General features: G+C 48.6%; 2 protein-coding genes across 6 annotated transcripts in view; both read right to left on the reverse strand.

The window, feature by feature from the left end:
• The window catches only part of LOC8037145 (CUGBP Elav-like family member 4), a 279,808-nt gene extending 266,256 nt beyond the window's left edge, over positions 1-13,552 (reverse strand). For 4 of the 5 annotated variants that reach the window (XM_040502102.2, XM_040502100.2, XM_029968173.4 and 1 more), the window contains exon 1: positions 13,460-13,540. In XM_040502102.2, the coding sequence (XP_040358036.1) occupies positions 13,460-13,489 (30 nt within the window). In that variant the 5' untranslated portion in view covers positions 13,490-13,540. Of the gene's footprint in view, positions 1-13,459 lie in introns of all 5 variants that reach the window. The other variant, XM_040502101.1, reaches the window with a different exon arrangement.
• Positions 92-5,135, reverse strand: LOC120842427. The gene is made up of 6 exons (XM_040213544.3): positions 4,469-5,135; positions 4,175-4,283; positions 2,764-2,842; positions 2,614-2,682; positions 1,821-1,972; positions 92-1,079 (listed from the first exon to the last, which is right to left on the reverse strand). The coding sequence occupies exons 1-6, from the start codon at positions 4,762-4,764 to the stop codon at positions 822-824; spliced, it is 963 nt and encodes a 320-aa protein (XP_040069478.1). The 5' UTR covers positions 4,765-5,135; the 3' UTR covers positions 92-821.
• Positions 13,553-26,244: the final 12,692 nt, after the last annotated feature.

Genomic DNA, 26,244 nt, shown 5'->3' on the forward strand with positions numbered 1-26,244 from the left:
GATTCATAGAATACTATTAGGAATACAGTCGCCCACCAATTTTTCGGATGCAGATAACTCACACTTGTTCGATATTTCTGGCCTAAAGGAGGAACCGTCACCTACCCGATAGAAAGAGTGCATATTCACAACTGATGTATCGGACAGCTTGAAGTCCGAACGTTTGATTTTTTGGAAAAAAATCGTCGCGGGCGATCACCACGAAGCACCACCGCCGTGCGGCTATTTTTAATTCTTGGTTTGGCAGGCCTCATTGAGTACTGCTAAGTTTACTGCTACGTGATGCTGTATGGGTTTTTTTCTTTTATTCTAGCTGCTTTTCATTATCATCATCATTGTTGTTACCATTTTTCTTTGTTGATTCGCCATTGTAGTTGTGGACTTGCGCCTCATCTCGACCTCGTTTCGGTGGATCGTGTTTTTGGAAAACGCTAGCTTGGACGTCATTGCCCATCTGTTCTTCGCTGCTATGATGTTTTGCTAAGAAGCGCAGAAAGTACTCGACCATAACGCTAGAAAAGAAGGCAGCAATTCTCAAGTTAATAAAAAGTTGCTGAACGCAAACGGGCGTAACCTAAAACAAGGCGCGTTGACATAACCCGAAGTAAGCTACTATTTATGGCTTTTTTAAGCCGGCTTAGACGTAATAAAGGCAGTTTTTTAATCTGCTGAATTTTCAGACTACTATCTTATTCAGACGGTTTTTCAATCAGTGCGAAGTCCGAAAAATCAATTGGCGACTGTATACATTGTCCTAAAAATAATTATGCAGGACTACAAACTCTGTTGCATTTCATAAAAAAAAAACGGGTAGGAGTGACTTAGTCCAACTGCGGCGGTGTTGGGGGCCTGCTCGGCACAAGCACGACGCGCTGGAATGTGGTGGCCAACATGGCCACAAGCAGCAGGAGTGCTCTGGGCACCTGCATGGCCGCAGCCTGCTGTTCCATGGCTGCGGCTTGCTGCTCCATCGCCGCAGCCTGCCGCTCCATCGCTGCAGCCTGCCGTTCCATGGCAGCTGCCTGCCGTTCCGTTGCGCTGCATTGTCGCCTCATTTCGGTTAGCAGCGATTCCACGTGCTGGAATGATAAGAGGTGCATAAGATAACTCGGTTCACAAAAAGTTGCCTGTTTGTCACCATCAACCTGTTTCAACACTCGGTACTCCACATATTTTGGACATGTCCCCAAGACAAGTAAGGCCTGTTGCTGTTTCCAATTGCCCGAACATCATTTTGTTGATATGTTGTTCAACGACATGCGCAATTTAAAGAATATCAGAATGTATATTATTTTAATACCAGTGTATCATGCAACTTGCAGCAATCGGAGCCATCAGTCTAATCAGATGACCTGATAAATCTATAAATTGGAAGCACCCCATAATTTGAACATTTCATACTTGCTTTGCTTATGATCATTCTTCCGAATGATTTGGCTTTCTGGAATTTACTGTCGGGACATAAACAACGGAAACACTGATTATGATGATTCCGAAATAACTCTAAGTACCTCCCCCCCCCTCTGTGTGATTGTCGAAAGGAAATTTTGGGCCGGGTATTGCCGTATATATAGCATCTATCTTTCTCTAGTCAATCTGTAATTTTCCCTGGTCACGCCTGTACCAGGAACACCAAATTGTAATAGCTGTTATTTTTCTCATCATTAGACCATCAATTCTGTACCATAACCGTGCTGCTGAAAGGATAGGAGACAGCAAAGGCATGCACTAACAAATATTGGTACATGCACATGCACCAAGACATGTCAGATGACATCAGCCACCGAGGCAAATGCCGCTTGAGGAAATAGGTCCCATACCCGTTCCGAAGCAGCAGCCCTCGCCTCTGCGAGGTCCACCAGGCGTCGTTGGTCTTGAACATATTCCTCGGCAGCATCATGGCCCCCCTTGCGTTTTCGACGCCGTGGTGCCCGTACAGGACACTGTGCAAGGGTGGTTGACTGGCTGGGAACTAAGGGCGAAAGCAATTGTAAACAAAGTATGAGGTGGACGAGACACAGCCAGTAAGCAGCAAGCAAGGACTCTTTGCCAAGCTCCATGTGCTATCTCAAAAAGTATTAGAAACACCTGATAAATACCATAATATGCCCAGAATGTGCATGTTTCACAGTACATGTAAGGGTGCTACTTTTAAAATGTGTGGAAATTATTCAGAAGGTAACTTGGCCACCCAACTGATTGAACTGACCCGTCGTGTCGGCTGCTTCTCCAAGCACACCCGTGCACGGCAGTCAAGGCTGACGCAGGTGCAACAATTCTGAACGTTAAGGCCTGCCATATGCTATGTATATTTTGTGCAATATTTTTTTCTTTTTAACTGAACATGTGCTTAGACACTAATTTTTCAGAAATCTCACACTTCGATTGCACATTTCCTCAGTATTTTCAGGCAGCACTCTTAATGTGGCCCACATATTGCTCTTCCATGCAGTTATCTTATGGACGCGTGCATTGTCAGACCTCGAGTCTGAATGTAATGTAATAAGCCATGCATTTGTCTTAATTTAGGATCATTCTTAAATTTGTTCTCACAGGCAGGACATATATGATTCGAAACACTGATAGCAATGCTTGCTATAGTAAGAAACTTACCGGATGTGTCGGTCGTGCCCTCATTTCCAGGTGACAAAAGCCTGGAAGCTGGTGGTGCAGCTTGGTGTCCTGTTTATATTTGTTCATATTATGAAGGACACACATCAACTGAAACACAGACAGCATTGCTTAGTATATTGAGCAACTTACTGGATGCACCGCTTGTCCCTGCAATCTCCCCAACCGAAACTCTTGGTGGCGACTCGGGTGAATGTGGTGGTGGTGCACCCTGAAAGTGGTGCAGGGTTTTGAAGGTAAATATCTCCGTCGTCTAATGGCAAGAGGGACTTAGAGACGGAGGCAAAACAATACTTTTTGGTGAAATGGAAAATGGGGAAACTTATTGCTGTATGCTTCAGCAATATTTACAGGTGTCGACACTGCACTATGAAACAACACTCAGAAAACTGTGTTTTGCTTTTCTTTTAGGCTGTGGCTAGGGTTCCCTCCAGACAGAAAAATTGTCATCACTAGGGTCCTGTCGAGACGGAAAGTTAACAAACCTTGTAGACTTCCGTCCAGACAGAATCACATTCACCACTGGAGGTCCATGCAGAGAGAGAACTCTAGCCGCCGCTCAAATTCCGACCAAACTAAAGAGAAACACGCGACAAGCTCCGTCGAGCTACACGGGGGTTGGTCGCTATATGCTGGTGCCCCTAATCCATTTTCGGAGTAACAACTGGCAATGTTCCAGTGTCAAGTTTAATTTAGTCTTTAAGTTAATTGCGATTGTCCCAGCAATCATGTTTTTTTTAAGTTTGTATTTATTGAAAGCCAGGTACAGTGAATGTGGTGGATCATTTTCAAAGTTTTATTTAGGAATGACAACCATTCTAATGCAAGACCTGAGGCGGGGTGTATTCTTATAATGACGGAGCAGTTCCTGTCTCCACTTCCCTCAACGTTTCTCCTAGATTGCAGCATATAGTTTTGTAATTAGTTTTGAACAAAAAGAAGCTTGTGTTGTGCCTCCAGGTTGCAAATATTCACAAAAAATATCCTTAGCGTCCGAAAAAATTGACTGAGAGCTTCTTATTGTTTTTCAATCTTGAAGACGAAAAGACAAAATGCTATCCACTAGGCCCTCTGGACGGAACCCTGCTGGGCCTGCTACCGTTCCACCTGGACAGAACTCTCCTGCGTCTGCTGCTGTTCAGACTGGACTGAACTCTAGACACTCCATTCCTCTTATGTTCTTTAGACTTGTCACATTCTGATCCCAAGCAGATCAGTGTGCATGCTCCATGCTCATTTCAAAACCATGAAACAAAAAAATAACCACATTGGAAAAATCGGCATGTTAGATGGAAGTTTACCCCTTATGTTCCGATGCAGCCTCTTATTCATGTAGATATCCTCGCCAGATAGCACACTTATGTGGTGTGCTCGACACTTGGCCCAAAATCCGTAGAATGTGCTAAGCGACCAGCCTCAATTTCTCGGTGTCCATATATAATACACCTGTATAGGTCCTATGCACAAATAGTCTACTTAGCGCGTCCCAATTTTTCTTGTTTATGTACAATCATTTCAGCTTTAGAGAAGCTTACGTTCTTACCTCTGGCCGACCAGGCAGCTTCACGGAGCCGCAATCGTTAGATGCGTCGTGGCCAACGACGTCCAGAACGACGCCGGCCTCGCCGGGCACCGAGCCGCCGCCTGTACCGCTGGGCAGGAACGTCGAAAAATGAGTTCTTTCTGATTCGCAGGTATACACAGATTGCACTGACGGGAATTAGGAGATCACAGGGCTCCCTCTAGATATCATTGTGGCTCCGTAAGGCCAGCGTTCCCGAACAATGACGGGCACATACAGGTTACACATCAAGGATCAAGGGTCACTACTACTCACCCACTGCTCTGGCGGAAATCTACTGCCTTTTTTTTGGCCCAGGACACCTTGTCCGTCCAGTAATGTCGCCACCGGGCGGGCGACTTTGTGGCTGGTCCGAGGGCGTTCAGTTCAGCCGTGAGCTGTCTCCACAGCTTTTCTTTGCTTTCGCGCGTTACCCCTCCTGTAAAATCACTGGCGGCGCGTGTAATTTGCGGGTGGTCGCGCATGAATGAATACAAGTGCTCTTGTTGAGCAGCAGAAGCTCGAGGCTGCAGTCTTTTAGCTTGCATCGCGCTTTCTTGGCCGTCGTCCATGGTGTTCTATTCGCCCGCGTTCGCTCATAGCAGACGAACAGCATGCTCGCAGTGATTCCTATAAACATATGGGTTTTTACAGCAATTCGCTACCAGGAATACAATTTATTATTACCTAAAGGCTTTGATAATTAGCATCCATGCTTTTTCCGATTTTTATTTGTCATTTCCGATTTAAATCAAATTAAACCCTTCACTGCGGAGCGTAGGGGCAAATCGGAGCTACGCTGGGGAACTCGCCGACGTCGGGGGGGTCGGAAATGTAAGAGGAGGAGTGGGAAACTCGCCGGGGCGGAGTTAAAAGAAGCTCCTCCCCTCCCTCGCGACGCTGCATCGGAGGGATTCCCGCCGAGGCGAGCTTAGCCCCCCTGGTTCGATGACGGCGGGTTCCTAAGTGTTCCAGAGCCTGGGTACAGTGAACTAGAATATAGGGGAAGTGGAAAAAGTGTCGGCGGAGCCCCATCGGTCGTGTGAAGCCAGAAGTGTAGACTGCCGCGAGTGGCGCTGTTGTTGAAATCCGGAGAACACGGCTACACTAACCTGTGATATGGCGTCGCGTACGTTCTCAGATAATTTCTGTGGTGTCTGGTTGTTTTCGTAATTTGTTTTCGTGAATGTCAAGTGCTTGGCATTTTGATTACATAGGTGGTCGCTTAGCAATGAAAACGAAGAGAAAGAAGGCGGATGCGCACCGCTATGCGCTAGAATGCAAGACTGGTTTCCCCGGTTTTCACTACATTCCCAAAGTAAGCTTTAAACATTAATTCATAGACGTTGAGACACCCATAAAGCATACATAGGCCACGCTAATGAACCGCTAAGATCCCAAAAAGCTACGCTTGGCGCGAACTTTGCTGGGTGGAGTGCTCCGGAATCGAACACCAGCGCTACCTGGTAGGTTCTACACGAAGAGCCTCACCTGGACGCCGGCTGTTTCTCCACGACTCCTATTCTAGTTCTCTGTTGCCCGAGCGTGTTCGGGCACGCGACATTTGGCCATCGCCGGATCGTCGTCTTCTCTTCAAGATATTAGAGAGTTTTAGTAGATCTTGTTTTCGGGCCACGCTGTTTGTAGCGGGAGCTCGCGCTGCCCCTTCGATGCATGCTCCGAAGCGCGCGCCTGTAGCAGTAGCGGGCCTTTGAAAACGATCTACTAAAACTCTCTACTACTCCAATCCTCCCGCTTTCGTTTTAAAGGGGTATTCTGCCGTTCTCTTTATGGTCCCCGATTTGTCTAAGCAGTTATTAAACACACCAACATCCATCGCTGAAATAGCATTCCAAATATTAGGCCAACAATATATGTTTTTTTCCGCGAAGTTACTGAATTCACAATTTTGGTCCTCATCGTGTATTTCAAACTGAAAGTCTCTACTGGCAACAGCGAAAAAATGAGGCCAGCGGCAGGCAGGGCTTCACTCTTTGGACTGTAGAGTTTGTTGCCAACTCATTACAAGCAGTTTTGTGGTGTCAAATGAATGCTTTGGAGGCTCGCTAAAGCACGGGCGCAGCAGCACGCAACAAATGTTCGGCGTTTATAAATTTTATAGACTGCCTGCTCGCCTCGCGAACCAGGCTGCCACTGACGTCACAGCACTAAAACGTGCGGGTATATTTCAGTGTTGCTTTTAGCATAATTTTCATTTGCCGATTTCGCAATAACTATGTTGATTTTTGCGATACTAAATAGCATACTCGAACGGATAGACGCCGGGGATTCAGGAAATATAGTTAGTTGAGGTAGCTCAAAAACTGACGGAATGTCATAGGGAGAACAAACAGCACTCGATACGTCGGGTGGCATGCCTAAAGTTTCCGAGGGACGCCGCATGCGGTGAGGATATTGATGAGGGTGCTCAGCCGGAGTCCAAGTTGCGTCTGTCAACGAGCTTCTCTGCATCGCTAAGGTAGGGTCCTTTCTTACGAACTTGGCAAATCCCCAACTTGTCCCGTGGCCGCACTTGGATTCTCTTTTGGACCGAGAAGCACCTATGGTGGTAGAGGGGGTTACCCGTAGATTTGGAAACCGAGTGTCTATGCTTGGTATATAGTACAAGTGAACAAAAATTGCGTGATTTCGTACTTCCACAAGATACCAAAGTGGTCTTCGTCTGGAAATAAGGATTTTCGGGGACCAAGAGTTGCTTTTGATATTTCGAAGGAGTACCCGATCACCTGCCTCGAAACAACGAAGTGGTTTTCGATACTTGTCTTGCGCCAAATATTTTTTGCGCTGATTCACGGTTAGCTCCATACTTGGTTTGATCAAGTCAACACGAATACGAAGCGGTCACTTGAATAAACAGATCAGCTGATGCCCTCTCGGTAATAGCGTCCGGATTATCGCGGTAATGCAGAATTTTGTCCAGTCTTCGCCTTTGCCGCCAATAGTGCCTCCTGATGCAGTCTTTCATGCAGGACATCACGCCTATTAACTGCGTAAAAACCTCACGAACGGCTACATGGAGTGACAGGCAAGATGGCGGCTCCGTTAGCAGACGACGTCCTCACTTTGGGAGCACAGCATCGTTCAGGCACTCTAGAGATGCACGGGAGCGCCACGGTATTTCCTGTCCCACTAGGTTACAGGGGCCCTATGTTGCACGTTTTGAACTCCCGCGGCGACTATGGAGAAGGAAGTGACGTCAACAACGCAGCAAATGCAGATTGGATGTTGATTGATGAGAGATCAGTCAACATCCAATCTGCATTTGCTGCGTTGTTGACGTCCCTTCCTTCCCGTAGCCGCCGTGGGAGTCCGAAACGTGCAACATAGGGCCCCGGGACTAGTGTTTCTTTATTCTTCTCCAACGCGCAGAGATAAGGAAAGACGACGTTTGTTCGAGGCACTAATGATTGTACTATGTTTGCGAGATACTTCCCGAGCTTCATGCGAGATATATAACAAAAGGAAACTCAAAAGTGCGCCACCGACTTCCGATTCCTACCACCTGCTCTGTTCGCAATCTGCCTCAAATGGATCGGAGTAACTCGTGCGGATCATGTCACGCGGCAACACAGATAGGACAACGCTGGACGCGGGTAGGCTTTCGAACGCCAAGGTTCTGAAACTTTAATCTAGAATATGATGGAGTAAATTTTGGAACATTCTGTCTGCTGATGCGACGAGGAACTGAAGGAGACGAGAGGGGACGTAGGAACGTCCAGCTCTCACTGGAAGGATTAGTGACGGAAAGCTAGCTACTTTTGTTTCTACTTACTACTCGAAGAAGTTCAAAATGGAACGGCAAACACAAGACGCCGGCGTTCGGCAATGGAACGCGTTCGAAAAGTGAGTAGAGACGAACCTCTCCAAAGAAGGGCTCCTGGTTGCTTTCATTTTTAGTGTTTGTGCGTATGGCGCGTGATTTGGTTCTGAAGCTAACATGCGGCTTGATCTCGCAGAACATTTGCACGCGTTCTCGCGCAAGCGAAACCACATAGATGAAGTCACGCGCTCGCGCCAGTAGCTTTGTCAGCGTTGTATAGGGAGTCTTCACTGGCGGCCATAACTGTGTGCGCGACTGCTGAGCGCGTGCTGACGGCAAGCTTCTACAGTTCTTTTACAACGCGTATTCCGCACCGTCAAGATTGCTGGTCTTGGCAGCCTATAGACCCGTTGCTCTGTGGCAGGGGCCGCGAGCGCATCCACAAGACGCGACCATGTTATGATGGCTGCACCATCCAGGTGGCTTTGTAACATTCGATTTTACACGTGTCACGTTAGAATACAAGCATCTGTAAATTCGCAATAACAAAAGTTACAAAAAAAATATGCAGCTCGCGGCCGCAGCGTCTTAATAAACATTTCTTTCATCTTTGCTTTCTTTCATAGCTTCCGCGAGCACGTATGTTTCACTTTACGTGATAGCCGAGCCGAAGCTACTCGCAAAAGCACGTCCTCCTGAACGATGCCCGCACTGCACGAGCGCGCGCGCTTGGCAGGGACGCTGAAAGCTCGCAGCTCTCTCTTGTCGCCTCTGCTACGCTGGCACTTAAAATGCAACGGACCAGAAAAAAAAAACAAAAAAACTCTAGTGTGGAAGCGTATCGACGCATGTTCGAAACGTGAGCCAAATATTCTATTTTGCTCGCCTGGAGTGCTGCTCAAAACTTGAGAGCTACACCCTATTAATGCGAGCTCGTTCTGAGCATGCGCTCTAAACAGCGCCCTCAGATATTGTAATCATTCCAAGCAGAGCTCGGTATTCTAACATCCCCTCGTGCTCTCACCTCCTCCACCTCGGTTTCTCGTCGCATACCGAACCTGTTCGTAGTGAAGTTTGCGATATTAATTCGTAGAAAATGGCGCCCACACTGCTCGACCCAAACGGTTGGAGTAGCACCGTTTGACAGCAGCTGACCAATTAACGGAGATATTCTTACGCGAGGGCTTTGCGTTGCTAGCGGGAGCTCGACGCGTCACTTGAAGCGCAGGCTGAGCATATGCCCGGCGGAGCCACAATCCGCATTCTAGGGAAGTTTTAGAATAGGGGGCCCCAAAATAAGAGGGAAATACACCACTGCGCATTCGCAGAGCCATGTCTCGGGTTCACCCCAGAATTCTCAAAAAGGCAAACAAACATGGCGGCGGCCTGCATTGCTCGCTTCACAACAAAAGCATAATTTCACCATTAAGTACCGTATATTCTGGTGTACAATGCGCGGATTATACGTGTTTAAGAGTTGAAATATTACCCGACGCGGACCGTCTACAGGTGCGACTACACAATCATTTTTTTTTTCTAGATCCTTCACTCTGCCAAGACAGGAATCATTTTATGAATAACAGAGTGTATTAATGTTCATTTATGTATGATTCAAGCTTCTCTTTGAGCTAATACAGCATACATCTGTCAAGGTGTGTTTTGTATGATCATTTTTACGTTCGGGTGGGGACTATGCACGGCGTACGGACTATGCTCCGAGTGGTGACTATCTAAGCTAAAACTTTTACTTTCGGCCCCAAATTTCTCCGTGCGGACTATGCATCGGTACGCTCATCGGCAATGAATGCTGCAGCAGGCTTTCGAATCGCCTAACCACGTTTAAAGCACAAAGTATGTGAGCGAGGAACTGGCCCCGTTTTGTTGATCGCCTTCGAAGTCTGGCCGTTCTTAAGCCTGAATGGACGCGATAACTGTTCGCACGAGAGCGCCTCGTGGGGGAAAACGACGCATAGACATGTTCGAATCGTATTGATTTGGACTCGACTTCGAACATCTAAACATTAAATTATTAAAAAAAAAACGGGTAGATTGGGTTTGGCATTACCCAATATTTGTGACGCAAGCAACGCAGAGTGTTTGTTTAGCGCAAGCGTATTATATATATTTATTTCTTTAAATCTATTTTTCACTCTACAAAATCACAGCCCAGCATGGGAACATCGCAGCCTAGAACGCGCATAGTCGTCGCTTTGGAAGGCGAGCGAAACACGCGCCATACGCAAGATCTCTGAAAATGGCACCGACCAGAAGTCCGTTTCTGGATTGGTCTATAGAAGTTCTCTGTTTCCTGTGGTTCTCAGTTATGTGGGTTCCATATCTGGTATGCGGGACGAAAAAATAATAAAACATTTGAACCTGGAATAAGCGAGAAAGTATAGTGAGTCAAAACAAGAACGCATGAAAATCACGCATTTTTCGTAAATTGGGTTTTTCGTAAAGTGGCGTAGAGAGATAAAAACCATGTTTTACCGCCTACCAGAAGTGACGACATTCAAGATGGCTGCGCCATATTTAAGGGCGCTGTTTAGAGCGCACGCTGAAAACGAACTCACATTCATACGCTCCTCAGACCTGCAATTTTGATAATGTGAAATGCTCGTTGGAAAAGAACTTTCAAAACTCGCTGTCAGCACGTGCTCAGGAGTTGGACAAAAACTTACGGCCACCAGTGAATTCTCTCTATACACAGAACAAGCCGTCTGTTTTTTTTCGCCGGGGTTGCGATGAGGTCAGAATGCCAAACTCTTATTGGCTGATTCAAAAAAAGAAAAAAAAAAAAAAAAGAAGAAAGAAAATGAGTGGATAGACTTGAGGTATCTAGCATTGAGGTCTACCCACCATCCTCCCGATCAAAGCCAATCAGAACCCGGCGTCGTTCTGACGTCATCGCAAACTTCACGATATCCCATACTACCTACCCGAGTACAGTTATCGTACCGAGAATCCTGTGCGACCTTTGCTAAGAACATGCCGAGTGCAAGTTCATCTGCTCCTTTTGCAGGGGTTCCGGTGACGTGAGAACGGCGAGCTCCCATTGAAGGACCTCGAGGCAGTCAGCATTGAGGTCTACCCACTATCCTTCAATCAGAGCCAATCAGAGCTCCGCGTTTTTCTGACGTCACCACAACCCCCGTAAAAGAAGCAGACGAACAAGCGCTCCGCATAGAGGTTCATAATTTCCCTGAGGAGTTAAAGAAACCCGCTTTGTAACGAATAATCGAAAACGTAGTGAATGCATAGAGTGTCACAAAACTGATCCGCGTAAGTAAAGATTCAGAATAGACCGTAGAGATTACGTAATCCATTTATGCGCAAAAACAAAAAACAAAAAAAAACACAAAAAAACGAGTGCATTTACGGTATTGCGTGTCAAGGCTCGACGCTCGCGTAATATGTTTTTATTTTCTTTTTTTGGCGCTCACGTAATAGATTGTCATTCTGGCTCCGTTTCTGCGCGTCCTCCTGAGCACGATTCGGAGGATTTCCACGCCATTTTCGCTTCCACTGTCGATTCCACCCCAGTGCATGATCCGTACTCCGCCTACACGACGAGCCTCCTCAGCGCGCCGTTATTGAAACGAACGTTCTTCGGACTCGATCCACACTGCGACCAAGTTCATGCGCATGCAGCGGCAGAACGGGGTGCCGGGGGAAGCCACGGTCAAGGTGAGAAGGGCGTCTCTTTTGAAGGCCTCCGGCACGCGCTCGTTGCTTTTCGGCGAGTGCTCTGGCTGCACGCGTGCGCTCGTGTCACGGGGAGTTTTCGCCAAAGACGACCGCGCTATTCCCCCCGGGGAGGTTTTCACCAAACTCGGTTCACCCTTCAGCTGACACTACAAGCTCCGCCCTTCAGCGCGAAATCGCTGGCTTTCGCAGTGCTTTAATTGGTGGCGCGAGCCTGCGCGTTCACACTTGTGTTAGCAAGGGCAGAAAGCTCGCGCTGAGGGCGGAGCTTCCAGTCTCAGCTTGTGGGAGAACGGAGAGTAACAGCTGTTGCCGTAACAATGTAACCTGCCTCCATGCCCTAGGCACGTTCTGTTTCCCACACTTTGGTCGAGCTGCGTAAGAGGCCAAGACCTGCCAACAGTCAGAATATTACGGTACACTCTTAGAAGCTGGGGGTGTATAGGGGTACGCCCCTTGTCGCACATATAACACCCCAAAACTACATTTGAACATTCAGTCCACTGACGTCGAGCTGGCCGTACGAACTTTTACGAGCGGCTTGATAGCTATTGGATATAACGCACTAAATAGCTAATGCGCGTCAAAGCCTAGAAGAAGAACAAAAAAAAAAAACAAAAAAAAAAAAAAAACAGCGAGGTTTGGCAGCAGGGCCGGAAATGCCTTGATTGTCTTACTGTAGCCTCTAATGTGTACATTAGCTATTTTAATAAGTTGTGTCGAGTATTAAGTCGCTCTTGAAAGTTGGTATCGTCGTTTCGACGTCTGTGGACTGAACGCCGAATTGTTTTTCTGGAGGTCTTACACATGGGACAATGGGTCTCCACCTATACACCACCTGTTTCTTAGAGTGTACACCCAAATGTGCGCGTACATAAATATACCGAAATATTCACACAGCGAAATACCCGCGCTCGTAAATATTCAACCCCTGAACTTTCGTAGCGCGAAATTATCGACGCCGAAACTCGGTCATTCCGAGAGTTTGCACCGTCCCGTCCACCAAAACATGCTGCAGCGAGCAAAAGGCCAGCAAGTCAGTAGCGTGGCCCTCGGGACAGGGTTGTTCAGACGTCGTACACTCCCGGTTGTTGAGGATTGCAGCGGAACATTAGCGGCGGCCAAAAAGCCACTCCGGTAGCATCTCTCGCTTTAAAGTGGAGAGATGAACTAGTTAATAGATTATCTCAAAACAACATACGCCGCAAAGCAAGGCCAACGCACATGAAGCACTTGGTGTTGTGTCACGTCGTGCCCGTTTTACGGCGCGTTTCAGGAATCCCTTTGTCTAGCGAACATTGGAACCCTCGAAGATCACTTAGACCGGATCGTGGTCTCATTCCAGGTGGTCGGTTGGCGTCCAGCCCGCTCGGCTTCGGTGCCTCCGCGCGGCAGTTAAACGACCCCACCAAGAGTTCGCGTGACGGGAGGCGGTGCGGGTAGAGCCAGCACGCGTGATTACGAGGGTCTCTTTTCTTTCCCGCGGCGGTCCCGCTGGCGAGACGACCGACTCCCGGAGCCGCCGGGATGGCTCGATTCCGAGGCGGTCGGACGCTTTCCGCGGGACAGCCCCGGGCACGAAGCGTCCTGGCCGCGGCCGTCGCGGCGAGACGGCCGACGCTCTGGAAGCCACCGGACGGCGCTGCCCGCGCTCTGCTCAACAGGCATCGCGGAAAAGCGGGCAACAGGGCGCCGGCGGCGTCCGCGGCAACACAAAGCGAGCAGCTGGCTTCGCCGGGCGCGGCCTGTAGGGTGCCGAGACGGCTCAAAGGGACACTCACAGACGGCTTGGCTTGCACCACGATCGCCATGACGGACCTCGGGGGGGCGGGAGCAACAGACTGGGCGACGCAGGCCCGACGCTCCGGTGGCCGTCAGCTGACGGGCCGGGAGCGCCGCGCGGCGAGGGGCCCCTCCCGGGGGCTCACGTGACGCGTTGCCCCGGCAACGGGCTCCGAGCCGAGGCCTCCCCGTCCAAGCCCCAGGGAAGAAAGACCGCGGCGCGCGCTGGGGGCGCCCCGCTCGCGAGAAGCTGTTGCTTTTCCGCGCCCCGTTCCGCACAAGGGCCTGCCGGTGAATTTTTTATGCTGGCGCGGTCGTTGCGTATGAAAGGGTTATGGGAGGGCATTGGGCGCCCTCGCCCTAACTGCCAACTTGTCGAGCGAGTTGGTCGTCCCGATTCATCGGGCTCCAGCTTGCGTCACGGGCCGTGCCAGCGGGGCTGGCGAGCGGCCGCGGGTCCGACGCGGGAGCACGCACACCGCGTCCACGTCGTGTTCGAAGGCCGCCGTCGGCTCGAAAGGTTCCGATGGGTGGGAGAACTTCCAAGGTCGACGGGAATATCCGAGGCAATGAGCGTGGACGCCAGAAACGCGAAACTTGGAAACTCGGAAAGTAACGACCTACAGTTTAAATTGTTTATCCAAAATGAACGTAATTAACGCAGAATATTACTGCTCTGATACTATTAGGGAAAGTGTTATCTCGGACACTTCTCCCCCCAGATAAATAAAGTCAATCCCTTACGGTTGATCACTCCGAGGTTACGACTAAGTCTGGACAAATGAGAACACCCTTTGCTTTTGTGACTGCCTGCTCCTGGTTAGCTCGGTTTGTAGAACGCTTCGCTAGTCTCATAGAGGTCCCGGCCAATTTATTCTGACGTACTGCATGTTTCCTGCATACTTGAAACTTTTACGTAATCTCTGCTCAATTCTACGGCAGCACGAAACGAAGGCATACGAGCATTCGCTGTACCAGCTCGTGTACTGCTCACGTCGAAGTCCTCCCTTCACCAATCGCTCACTCGTCGTTTTGCAAACTGACTCTGTAATGTAAGATCAGAGGCAGGATCCTCGGAACTATCGTACGACAAAATACCTCGTAAAAGCAACTTGATCATATGATACAAACTTCCTGGTATTCTCGAAAAAAAAAAAAAATTCTTTACTCCAGCGTGAGATTAGACCGAATCCTACGATAGTCGTCCAATTCCTCTTTCAAACTTCTTCGCGACAATTCGTTGAAAACGAATTGTCGCGTGTTCGTACTTGAAGAACGGCGCAACATCAGAAGAAGCTTACGGCGTGTGCTTAGGAGCCGTCGGACACCGGGGACGATCGCGTCTGATCGCTCTGAGCGATCCTACCCCCTGCCTACCTTGCAGGCCCCCCCCCCCCCCCCCCCCCCCTCCCCCTCCTCCTGGGTTGTGCTAACACCAACTCTTCGTCGCCCGGCAGCTCGGAATTCTTCGCTGCCCGTGGGCGCCCAATGGTGCTTCACTTTCATGCCAGCGGAAGTTTCCAAACGGTTTACGACAGAAACATGAGCCAGACGAGTGCCTCACTCACGGATCATCGACGGGGTGGGCAGTGCCAGTGCGACCTCTCCGAAAGCGGGATAGGCCCTCCACCGCGCCATGCTTATCCGCGGGCTAGGCCTATGCGCCGAGGAGGTGAGGAAGAGGACAATACGAGAGGGCACGGGGGACATCAGAACGCCGATCTCTGATTGGAATAATTAGTGGGTAGACCTAATGCTAGCTGCCTTTCTCTTCGTTGTACTCGTCGAACGCTTTCGATTATGAGACCCAAACGCCGGACGGCGGCGTTCCGCGTTCTAACGCGTTCGACTAGTGCAATGGAGACAATGGTACAGCTAGCTTTAGGTCTACCCACTAATCGTTCCAATCAGAGCTCGGCGTTCCTCCTCTCCCTCCCTTTCTCGGCGCAGGGCGAGGCACTCGACCTCCCTGGCCACGGCCAACCGACCCCGACCGGCTCCTGCGTGCTGAACCGAAGGTGCCCGCCGTAACCCTCGTTTCTTTTTAAATGCACCTTTCCCGTATGAAAAGCCGGAGCCCTGACCTGGATTTTAGGGTTGGCCCTCCTGTCCCTCCATCGTCCTCGTTGGGTGGCGGTGGCGGACCGTAGAAGCCAGACTCCCATCGGTTCCATCTGTTATTTTGTTCGACGTAATGCTCGAATCAACGCCTGAAGGTTACTTTCGCATCACTTGGTACGTCCTTCCTGTTCCTTCAGTATGGGCCCTTTTGTCCTGACGTGACGGTAGCACTCGAAAGATCAACACGAGTCGAGATGGGGCATATCTTCGGATCTGCGCGTGTTGCGCCCAACGCTTTTCCTGCTTAGCGTCACGTCAGCATCGAGTTGCAATTTTATAGTGCGTATGTATGCAGTCTTTATTTCAGATGAAAGACAAGTCCGGAGGGCTGGGATAAAAGAAGGCAAACTTGTCTTCTGACGGGAACCCAGCCCCTAGTTTTTGTACAGTACTCGTACTCAGCAGAAAACAAAACAAACACTGAAATGAATTCTATTGCCAAAAGGCATATGTGGAAAATATAAATGAACGCAACTCAAGAGCCCTGGACACGAACTTCAGGTCACGAGAGACTTAAGATATATGTTACAAATGTCCTAAAGGAAAGGAACCTTTTTTGAGCCGTTTGAACTATGGTAGGGAATGCATTCAGTGTGTCTGGAATTAGATATGAAAGTTGCTAGAAGCCATAATATGTACGAGCTTTGTTTTTTACGTAATGACTACATGGTAGACTGTAGTGTCTGTTTTTTTTAATACGTCTTAAAAATAGTGATTGATCCTCTCTCATCTTGTTAAAAATAATGATTGATATTTTTAGGGTCATAATTTGGTCTGCAATAAACATCTTATATTCCTGCAAAAGTGGCACTGATTGATCATATTTCTGAAGGTTTCCAATAAATCGAACGACCTTTGTTTTGCAGTATAAGTAATTTGCTGATATTTGTTTTTGTAGTTGTAGCCCACACAATTATACCATATTGCAGTCGTAAATAAATACGTGTATAGCACAGTTGCAACTTTAACCACTTTGGTAAATATTTCTGGATTTTACTTAATGACTCTATTGCTCTGGATATACAGATTCTCATTTTCTCAATGTGGGAGTTCAATTGAGGGTTTTTTCAAACAAGAGACCCAAAATTTTGTCTGTTCTAATACGCTCAATTTTTAATTCTTCGAAAGAAATTTTTAACTCGTAGGAAACTGGTTAATTCTTTGATCTAAAAATAATATGTTTTGTTTTACTGGCGTTTGGAAGCAAATGATGGTTTTAACCACACATATAAATTTTCCAGCCAGTTATTGGAGACTTGTTCGAGGTAAAACAGGTCTCTACTTGAAAAAAAAAAAAAAAAGACGTTAGTATCATCAGCATATAAAATAATATCGCAAGATTGAGGCATAGTCACAATGTCGTTTACATATAAAAGAAATAATAAAGGCCCAAGAATAGAACCTTGTGGAACCCCGTCCTAATGGGTGCCAACTCTGACTTAAAACCATGTAGTGTTGTATCGCAATCCGTAGTAGCGACTGTACTGTCGAAAATTGGCCCCAAAGCGGTTACTCAGACGCAAAACAACAGCGTGTTTCCAGCGCTTCGATGAAATACACACCGCACCCAGTGTGGGCAGACATCTCCTGTCGCTCTTGCAGACAGTTTTGTGGTACAAAAGTATCTCGAACGTCGGCTAACTCCCTGATGCCCGGGACCACGAACAACGTCGGAGGTGGCAATATTTTCTCAGGCGTGTCGTTTTGCTAATTAGCCACGCGGGCAGTCTCTTAGCTAACAACGAGAATTTCGTTGACTCGGTAGCGATCGAGTTCGCAGAAGCCACGCCCATCCCGGCCATAGTAAAGCTGGGCCTTTGGGTCCGTTGAAATCAGTGGACAACATCTTACTGCAGGGACACGGTGAGCAAATAAGCGCCGCTGGAAGCACCGCTGCCTATACGTTAGTTGTGGTCCAAGACCCTGGAAAGATGCCGAGCTTTCCCATTGGCTCTCAGTGCTGCTGAAGACGCTGACGCCATAGCAACAGTCCGCTGTCACCGCAGCAACAGTCCGCTGTCGCGGTGATCGAGAACTTGCGGGACACCGGAAGTTCTCGTTTTCCTCTCGTTTTCCTCCTATTACTTTCAAAAGCGTTCGGGAATATCGCTTTGAAAACTTCTTACGACGTGCGTAGCTTAAGAACTCGTTAGCAAAAAATGTCGTAAGAAAAGACGTTCTTTGTGAATGCGACCTCTGCACGGGGGAGTCTAACGAAAGTTGGCGATTTCTTCCTGACATTTGCGTAAGGGCGGGCACTGTCTCCTCGACTTCTGTTATGTCCCACTGCTCATACTTGGCACTTGGCTCCAGCCGCAATTTTACCTGCACTAACCCCTCAGGCGTTTTCGAAGCGCTTCGCGCGTACGAATGCTTTCAAGATATCAGCGGAAAGTTCTTGCATAACCAATCGAACCACACGAGAAGAGACAGCGTCTGCGGACCCTAGAAATTGTCTTGGCAGTGTGAGCGCGCCGTTAGGTCGCACACGCCGCACTGAAATTGCATCGCACCTCCTCCCTGAAAGTTGTACGATCATATGTGGGCTTGTGATGTGCCCTACAAATGTCTGGGTTCGTGCGGCTGGATGAACTCCCCGATCGGTCATGCAGCTCCGTTTCGCCTCTTTTCCGGGCCATAATTCTCCAAAGCGAGAGTCTAACCGTGCTCCTATTGATTGCTCAACTTACTTACACAGAACACAGAGGCTGCCAACTTTCCCGCGGTTGTTTTCTTATCGCCACCAAGATTTGAAATACAACTCGTTGTTTGTGACACACGTCGGACTCACACGACATTTTCAGCGTCTACTACAGCGGCCTTCTTTATGTGACGGCCAGAAAATTACGGGCAAGGAAGCGAGAAAACAGTAATATTGTAGCGTTTGAAGTTTCATACGACTAGGAATATTTTTGGACGAGGAAAAGAAAAGTCATATTTTTCGCCCACAATGTGCGGAGAAATAAAAGCGAGAACTGTAGCACGGGCGCGCAGTGCGGGTAGTGTGGTGCCCTCGCGTACATGACGGCGGAGGTGCGACGTCAATTAATTGTCATTACCGGCGTGATTGGCGTCGTGAATGCCACTTACGACCGCCACGAGAGCTCGGTGATCCGTGAAGTAGGTGATTAAGGGCGGCGGAAGTTTCTAAAGCCATCCGCCATTACGAGTAGCAACTGGATAGTGCCGAAGGGGGATATCGACAACGCGAGGAATGTTTGGAAACAACTCTTTGAAGCAGACGACACAAAGATTCTTCCTTCGTTGCGCCATTCTTGGCGGGACGCGCCAGGCCTGCCCTCTTCGCTCCCTTCGCGCGGCATGGCCGACGGGAAGTCCCGGCTTCGCTATCCTCGCGCCAAGAGGGGAGAAAAAAATGGGTTTTCCCTTCGCGCGCGCGGCGACGACAGCCACCGAGGTCGAAATCTCTGCAATGTGTCGCCCGTAAACCTATCGCTAAAAAAAAAAAAAAAAAAAAAAAAAAATGGGGATTTGAGCTTTTGCTTTAGGCAATCCTCGTACGTGGGTCTACTTGGGATGCGATAAAAAATACCCGTTAAAGCAACCAAGACACGGATATGTGTCTGCAGCCGTATTGAAGATAACCGGTAGTCTAGGGGCGAGCTCTTCCCTTTCCGAAGCCGGGACAAGAGCGTCGCAAACAAAGGTGCACGAGTCTGCTGACCAGAAAACAAAAGGATGAGATGGCCGAAAGCATCATATTCTTTTTTCAGACTCGTCTATTCCAAGTATTTGGGCAGAAAACGAGCGTGAACCCCACCCCGACACCTGACACGAGCACTCGAAAATCTGTCATGGTCGTTGGGGAATTTACGGAACGCGAACATGTTTTTTCGAACAACTTCTTTTTCGTACTCTTTTAAAGCACACGTCGATGTCCGGGTGTTTACTGTTATTGGAGTTAACAAAGCAAGTGCTCGAATCCAGAATCTGATATTTTAGTCGTAATTAACTGACGGCCCTCTCTGTGGACCGGCCGTTTCTACGACGGCGACTGCTGCGCCGTCGTAGAAACGAAAATATGCCAGCCATTACGAGACGTGGAAGATTAGATTCGTCCGTTCAATAATTCCCTCATCCCCTCTGGGCCAGTGGCAGTGCGGTAATAATTGGGGTTGCATGGATATTTATACAACCTGTAGTTGGTCAGCCATTTCAAAGTTGCGACGAGTCACTCGCTGTAGATGAGCGATTTAGCCAGTGCAGTACAACCGCTAGCCTGGGGTTTTTAACGTGCACCACGCAGTAGTGATACACGACCGCACGCCGGTACGATGCTCATCCAGATCGAAACGGACAGGGCTGGGGATTTGTAGTGCGGTAAATTTCTAAAGTGACCGCACTTTGTGCAAACAAGCGCTGCGTAAACAGGCCGCACATTACTCACGTTCTGCCGCGTGGTTTTGAAACGAGGCGATAAAAGTAAGTTAGTTTCAAGAAAGGAAGTTTCATGGTACGCAATCCAGCTATGATACTATATACATAGCCCCGAATATTCCCTAATTCGGGAGCTTTGCCGTACACGATAAGGCATTTTATCCTGATTATTTACAGAAACACGAAAAGCCAATTAGCGAGCTGCAGGGAAGGAATTGAAGAAGCCGGCAGCAGCCCTTGCAGGTTCCGGCGGCGTCCATCGACGGCTTACACGCGGAGAAGCGTGTCGGACACCGAGTCGCGGGAAACCATCTTTGCTCTGTTTTTCTTCGCGGTCGCCCTGACAGCATCCGCCGAGGCCGTTTTGAGCGCCGACTGCTCTAGCGTCCGCTCGTCTAATGGGGATCACCGAAAGGTTTTCTCACTAATAGTTACCACAATAAGCCGCGGGTGCCCGCAAAAAAGACGGAGCAGGGATACCTTTTTAAAGTCGGTTTGCCTTTAAGAAGCAATTGCAACAAAATACGTGCCGGAATTTCTCCTCGTGTAAACAACCTCAACAGCGAAATTAGTAGTCACGTGGGACGTGAAATTATATTGTTCCGGAAGCGGATGTGCTCCCATCCGAGTTAAAACAACCAAGGGTTCCAACAATGATCCAGTTAAGTTATGAACGATCCTAACACCCAGAATAGAAATCTGCTTTTGTTTTCTGCTGATTCGTATCTTACCGACCTCGAAGTAAAGGTTCCTTTTTTATATACTAGTGGTTGTTAGTATAACACAGAGTTTATTCAGGCAGGGATTTCAAAGTTTTCAAAGAAGGTTTTCGGAGGAACACGTCTCATGTCCAGTTTTACATGCTCGGTTTTCGCCATGTCCTACAGTTGTGATAATGTGCACTGCAGCTCGTGAGCTGGATCCGGCTGACGTGAGGTTATAGTGAGAATGCATTACGGTAAAAGGGCCGAAAGTTTCGCAAACAAGTGAACGAGAAAATGAGTCCGCTCTGTCATCGTGTGCGAGCTTTCTTTACGCACCAGTAAGCGATGCTCGCAGCTAGCACAAATGGAACGCGAGAGCGCCCAAGTTCCTTTCGTAGTATGGGCAGAAAGATCGAATACAATCTGTATGCACGTAAAAAAGGATTATCAGCCGATGCTACTTTATGTTTTCATCTGCTCCGGCTCGCGCAATCAATCACAATAAAGGAAAAAAAAAAACAGAAAAAGAGCGAGTTGAAAAGTAAAAAAGGCTCTGCGTCTAGAAAAAAAAAAAAAAAAAAAAAAAAATTAGGGCTCGCATTTACCGACATGGACTTTGGTGAGCTTTCGAGCCGGAAGTGTCTCACGTAAAACCGCCACCACCGCCGAGATTAAAAACAAAAAAGAGACAAAAAAAAAAAAAAAAAGAAAACAGCGTGGAAAAAGCTGGCGCGACGTAGGGACAATTTAAAGGGTGCTGACGGCTCGACCCCAGCGCTATGACAGAAGGCACTACTTCAGGGACGGGAAATCAGTGCCGTGGCGAACTAACAAGAGGTTATTTGAAAGACCGGTCGTATTGACAGTCGGAACGGGACTCGCAGAAAGGAGATGCTCTGTGCGCGAGATATCGAGCGCGTTCTTCGGGACACGTTACCCGGCAACCCTCGAGAAGACCGGGAGCGATCCGAACTCGTCCAATAAAACCTGGCATTTGAACGGCCGCCCGCTCGTCCCCTCCTCGCCCGCACTCGGCCCACTTGCGTCCCGCCGGTCTTTATTCCTTGTTTGCTCCTGGGCGGGCGACCATAGCTCCTCCGGCCGAGGTGGCAAAAAGGGGAATTCCGAATCCGTAGAACGACTAAGGCTTCACACAATGGCTTAAGCGTGATGCACATCTAAGTAAAAATCGCGTCGCATCGCGCTGCCGCGCAGCGTATAAAGCCTAGTTCACATGCAGCGATTTTGGCCCTAGAGCGGCACGATTTCTGCCGTCGCGGCGCTCGTGCCGCTCAATCGCTAGTGCTGGCCAGAACGCCGCGACGGCAGAAATCGCGCCGCTCTAGGGCCAAAACCGCTGCATGTGAAACACGCTTAAAGCCTGAAAGAGATCTGAGCAAAAATTGCGTCGTATCGCGCGCCAAGCAGCGTAACAATACCAACCGTCGCACAGGACGACACGACCTCGGGCTACGTCATAGCATCGGCGGGACGCGGCGCGATTTTCGCTCACGTGTGTGTCACCATAGCCTCCTCTATACTCTCAAAGCCTGGCAGTTCGACGACGGAGCCATAAAACGCGAGGATCTAAGAGTATTTCTCGGGGAACCTGGTATTCAGCGCACACCTTCTGCAGCGGCGAGGACCCGAAACATGGCTTCCAAACCTGACGAGAAGCAGGAGCGGGCATTCCATCGCTTGGGAAAAGTTTATTTCGGCGTCTCGCCGCCGCGAGGCGCCCGCACATGGCTCTCCTTAGGGTGCCTACATGTCTGTCTGTGTCAGGGTGAAGACATCCATTGTTGCCCTGAATGTGCCAGCGCGTGACACTCTCGCGCACTCGGTGCGTGACTTGGGCGGTAAAATGGCGTCTATGCATTAGCCAAAGCTATGCGCTCGAGCTGAGTGACACCGGATTGCGTGTACTTCAAGATGCATATAAGAAAAAGATCGGGCGGAAAAATGGCTGAGATGTCACCACTCAAGCAGAAGCGCGCGTGTGTATGAAGGCACTCTAGCTCTCCTCTCACCCGTTGTCTGCAGCTCTACCTTTTCAATTTCGGCGGCCGCGTCTCGTGGCGATCTGGGCAGGCTTTGTCAGTATAGACGAGGCTATGGTATCACGCTCAACTATTAGCGGCGAGATGTTTCGGTGGCACCCTCCTATGGTTCCCTCTCGTGACGTCATTACCTTGCAAACAACAAGTTCGAGGGTGCTTGTAATGAGCATGGTGGAAGCTTAAAACCATCGAGCTCAGAAGCCAACACTGCCAACAGCTGCAAATTTGAAGTTCGTACATTGCTCTTATTTCTGTGGATGAGACAGCCTTTGCTGGCGTCATATTCAGCATTCAGCCAAACGTGGAAGACTGACCACAGCGACGCTTTTGATCGCACACGTCGCCAATAGAAAGTATTCACTGGACGCCATACTTGAGGTCGCTTTTAAAAGCGCATGCCCAGAACGTGTTCCGATGGATAGGCTGCAAGACCTGTAATATCGATGGTGCCGAATGCACGTTGCGAAAGAACCGTGAACGTTCGCCGTCAGCACGCGCTCAGCATTCGCGCACACAGCTATGGCTGCTAGTGAATACTCCCTATGCACGTTTGCAAGAAAGGCTCCTGTGCGCTGCCATTGTGAGCGATGCTTGGGCCGCGTAACGTTTACACCATGTTGGGGTGGGCGAGGTGCACGTCATTGACGTGGGCGGAGACAAGATGGCGGCGTCTCCTGCCTTGCGGTTCAATATCCCTTCCATAAATACAAAAATCGAAGATGCAGTTTCTCTTTCAGAATTTTATATTATAAATTTATAAATATTATTTATAATATTTATAATATTTATAATTAATCACGTGATATTTATAATATTATAATCACGTGATATTTATAATATTATAATCACGTGATATTTATAATATAAATATCACGTGATTTTTTCAACATGTAAGCAAACACTAGATATCCTAGTGACTAGGCGACGAGTGTGTAAGCATGGTAACGTAAATTAGGATTTAAAAAAAAAAAAGAGTAAATTATCCTGATCATGCGGGTGGCTCTAGAGTAGACCCAGGAGCACAGAAGCTGATTCGACCCCATTACACTCTTAGAAAAAAGGGTCTCCACTGTCCTCCCTAAAAGGAGGAACGCTCTTGTAAGGCTATGTTCCTTTAGAAAGGGAGAAACTTTCGTCCTGAAAGCAGGGTAGCAAAGTTCTTCCATCGCCTGCATGTCATTATGGCGGCCCCGAATCGAGCAAATAGAGTTTCATGAGTTTTAACGAGGACGGTACATCTATGGTACGAGGCGAGAGGAGCAGCAAGTAAAAGCGCAACACGAGCTTTCCGCGAAGTGTATTTATTTCCGAAGCCAGCTTCACCCCGCAGGTAAACAAAATTCCGTTTCGAAAGCAGACACCCAGTCTTCTCGTCATCAGCACTGCAATATTAAATAGAGCCAACCGATACCCAGTTACTTCGCGCACTTCACGTCTTACCTTTGCTATTACTCGAGCCACCATTCCTTCTTCAACCGCCCATCACGGAGGATGGTAAACCATTCGCGAAACCAAGAGCCACTACTAAAAGAGCAAAATCGAAGCAGCGGTTGCACGGTAACCACAAATTATCGCGACGCGTGAACGAAGGTTAAATCGCTTGCCACCAGATGGCAGGGTCAAGCACAGTAATTGCAAGTAGCTAGGCTAGGTGGCGCTAGGTACCGCCCAGTTCATGTTCTACAAAAACTAGTTTTATTGGCTCAAGCCACCACCGCGCTTCGGGTCCTTCGGCCACATTTATATGCACACATGTAGGCACCTTCCGCATACTTCAAGAATCAGCTGAACATATACATTGAGCGCATACACATACACGGCACATACAAACATCAATACAACAGCTCACTAACCCGATTACTACTTCTGAGCTCTGCGTTTCCGCCTTTTATACTCATCGTATTAAAGGTACGGATTTTCTCGCTGATCCTAAGACATAAATAACATTCCCAGCAAGTTGATTTTTTCTTCAGTAATATTATACCTCTGAGAGTATTTTGAATGGCTCAGGGGGTGAATCTTTTAGTAAAAAGTAAACGCTGATGCCGCAATTCTTTGAAAGCCAATAAAATAAACCGCTCCACAGCGGTTCCAAGCAATGTGTTTGCTTCCCCACACGGCACGTCGTAGCAAGTTTTTCTATTGTCGTATTTATTTTTGAATTTGTGCTGTTCGCGTGTGGCTGCAATTGTCATCTTGAATTAATCTCTATGGAACGGATATTCACTCAGCTGGACACAATGCTTGACGGGCAGAGAAATCGCTTTTCAATCAACTTGAATGCAATCAAAGCCGCGACTTGCGGCAGGTGTTAAGTCTACGGAGCTACGCCGTGGTGAGCTCGAAAACTCCTAGCGCTCATCCTAGCGCGCTACTTAGAGGACAGTTTCTTCTGAAACCGTACTATATTTAAACAGCAAAATAAAAGATAGCTTCTTTTTGTGGATTTTACCTACCACTTTCCCCTAATGCTAACATTCCAAACTATAGATATGCGTATTTTCCGTCATGTTTTATACTGTTCAGTCTTTTGCCCACAGTGCAATCGCTCTGGCGGGTGTAGAGAGTCATATTGGCCATAATAGGAGCTACGGTTCAGACCCGCTGTAACATCACTATCCGCGGGTCGATCGATTGCGCCGTAATTCCTCAATCGGTCTTAAAATTTTATGTAAAGCGGGATGCGAACCTGCGAAACCCGCCCCCTCCGATCACGCCCTAACCGGCGGCATCAATACCGCATAATGAGAAACAGCGCAAAAGGGACAGGACACAAAGTAGAAGGACACAGGACACACGCTGACTATCAACCAAAGGTTTACTATAACTTCCACGCGCGCAAGCACAAGCGCGGGCCACTGTGCGCGCGTGGAAGTTATAGGAAACCTTTGGTTGTTAGTCAGCGTATGTCCTGTGTCCTTCTTCTACTTTGTGTCCTGTCCCTTTTGCGCTGTTTGTCATTATGTTGTTCAACCAACCAGCCCAGCAAGGTATCCTGTTGCATCAATACCGCACAGCTTACGTCATCTCCTCTTTTTTTACACCACTGATACGCGAACACCCGGTCACATCGGCGATAATTGCAGTCTTCTGTTACAGTGTTCTTCTGTTGAAAACGCACAACACTGCCATCGCGATGTTGCTGCTATGCTGCTGACACGGAGAAATACAGAACCACGTTGATTGCCAGTCGGCTCCCGGCATCGGAAAAGAAGAACCGAACTCAGCACAGAAGACACCCAGGCACCCTGCAGCAAAACCTACCTATCTTGGACGCAGGTTCCGCGATTTCCATAACGTCGTCAACGTCGACATATCGTTCCGAGCGGTCCGATGGGTTCCGCGTGGTTCCGCAATCCGGAGACGGCCATCTTAGCCCAGTGCACTATACACCAACTCAACTCTCCTACGTCACGCCGCGGTGGTGGCGCGCCGGACGCACTTCCGGTCTGTGGTGGTGGGCAGAAGTCGCCGTGCCAGACATGCATTCCTGGGTTGCCT

Source organism: Ixodes scapularis, unplaced genomic scaffold (assembly GCF_016920785.2).
Source record: "Ixodes scapularis isolate PalLabHiFi unplaced genomic scaffold, ASM1692078v2 PGA_scaffold0__279_contigs__length_252992795, whole genome shotgun sequence".
Lineage (NCBI taxonomy): Eukaryota > Metazoa > Arthropoda > Arachnida > Ixodida > Ixodidae > Ixodes > Ixodes scapularis.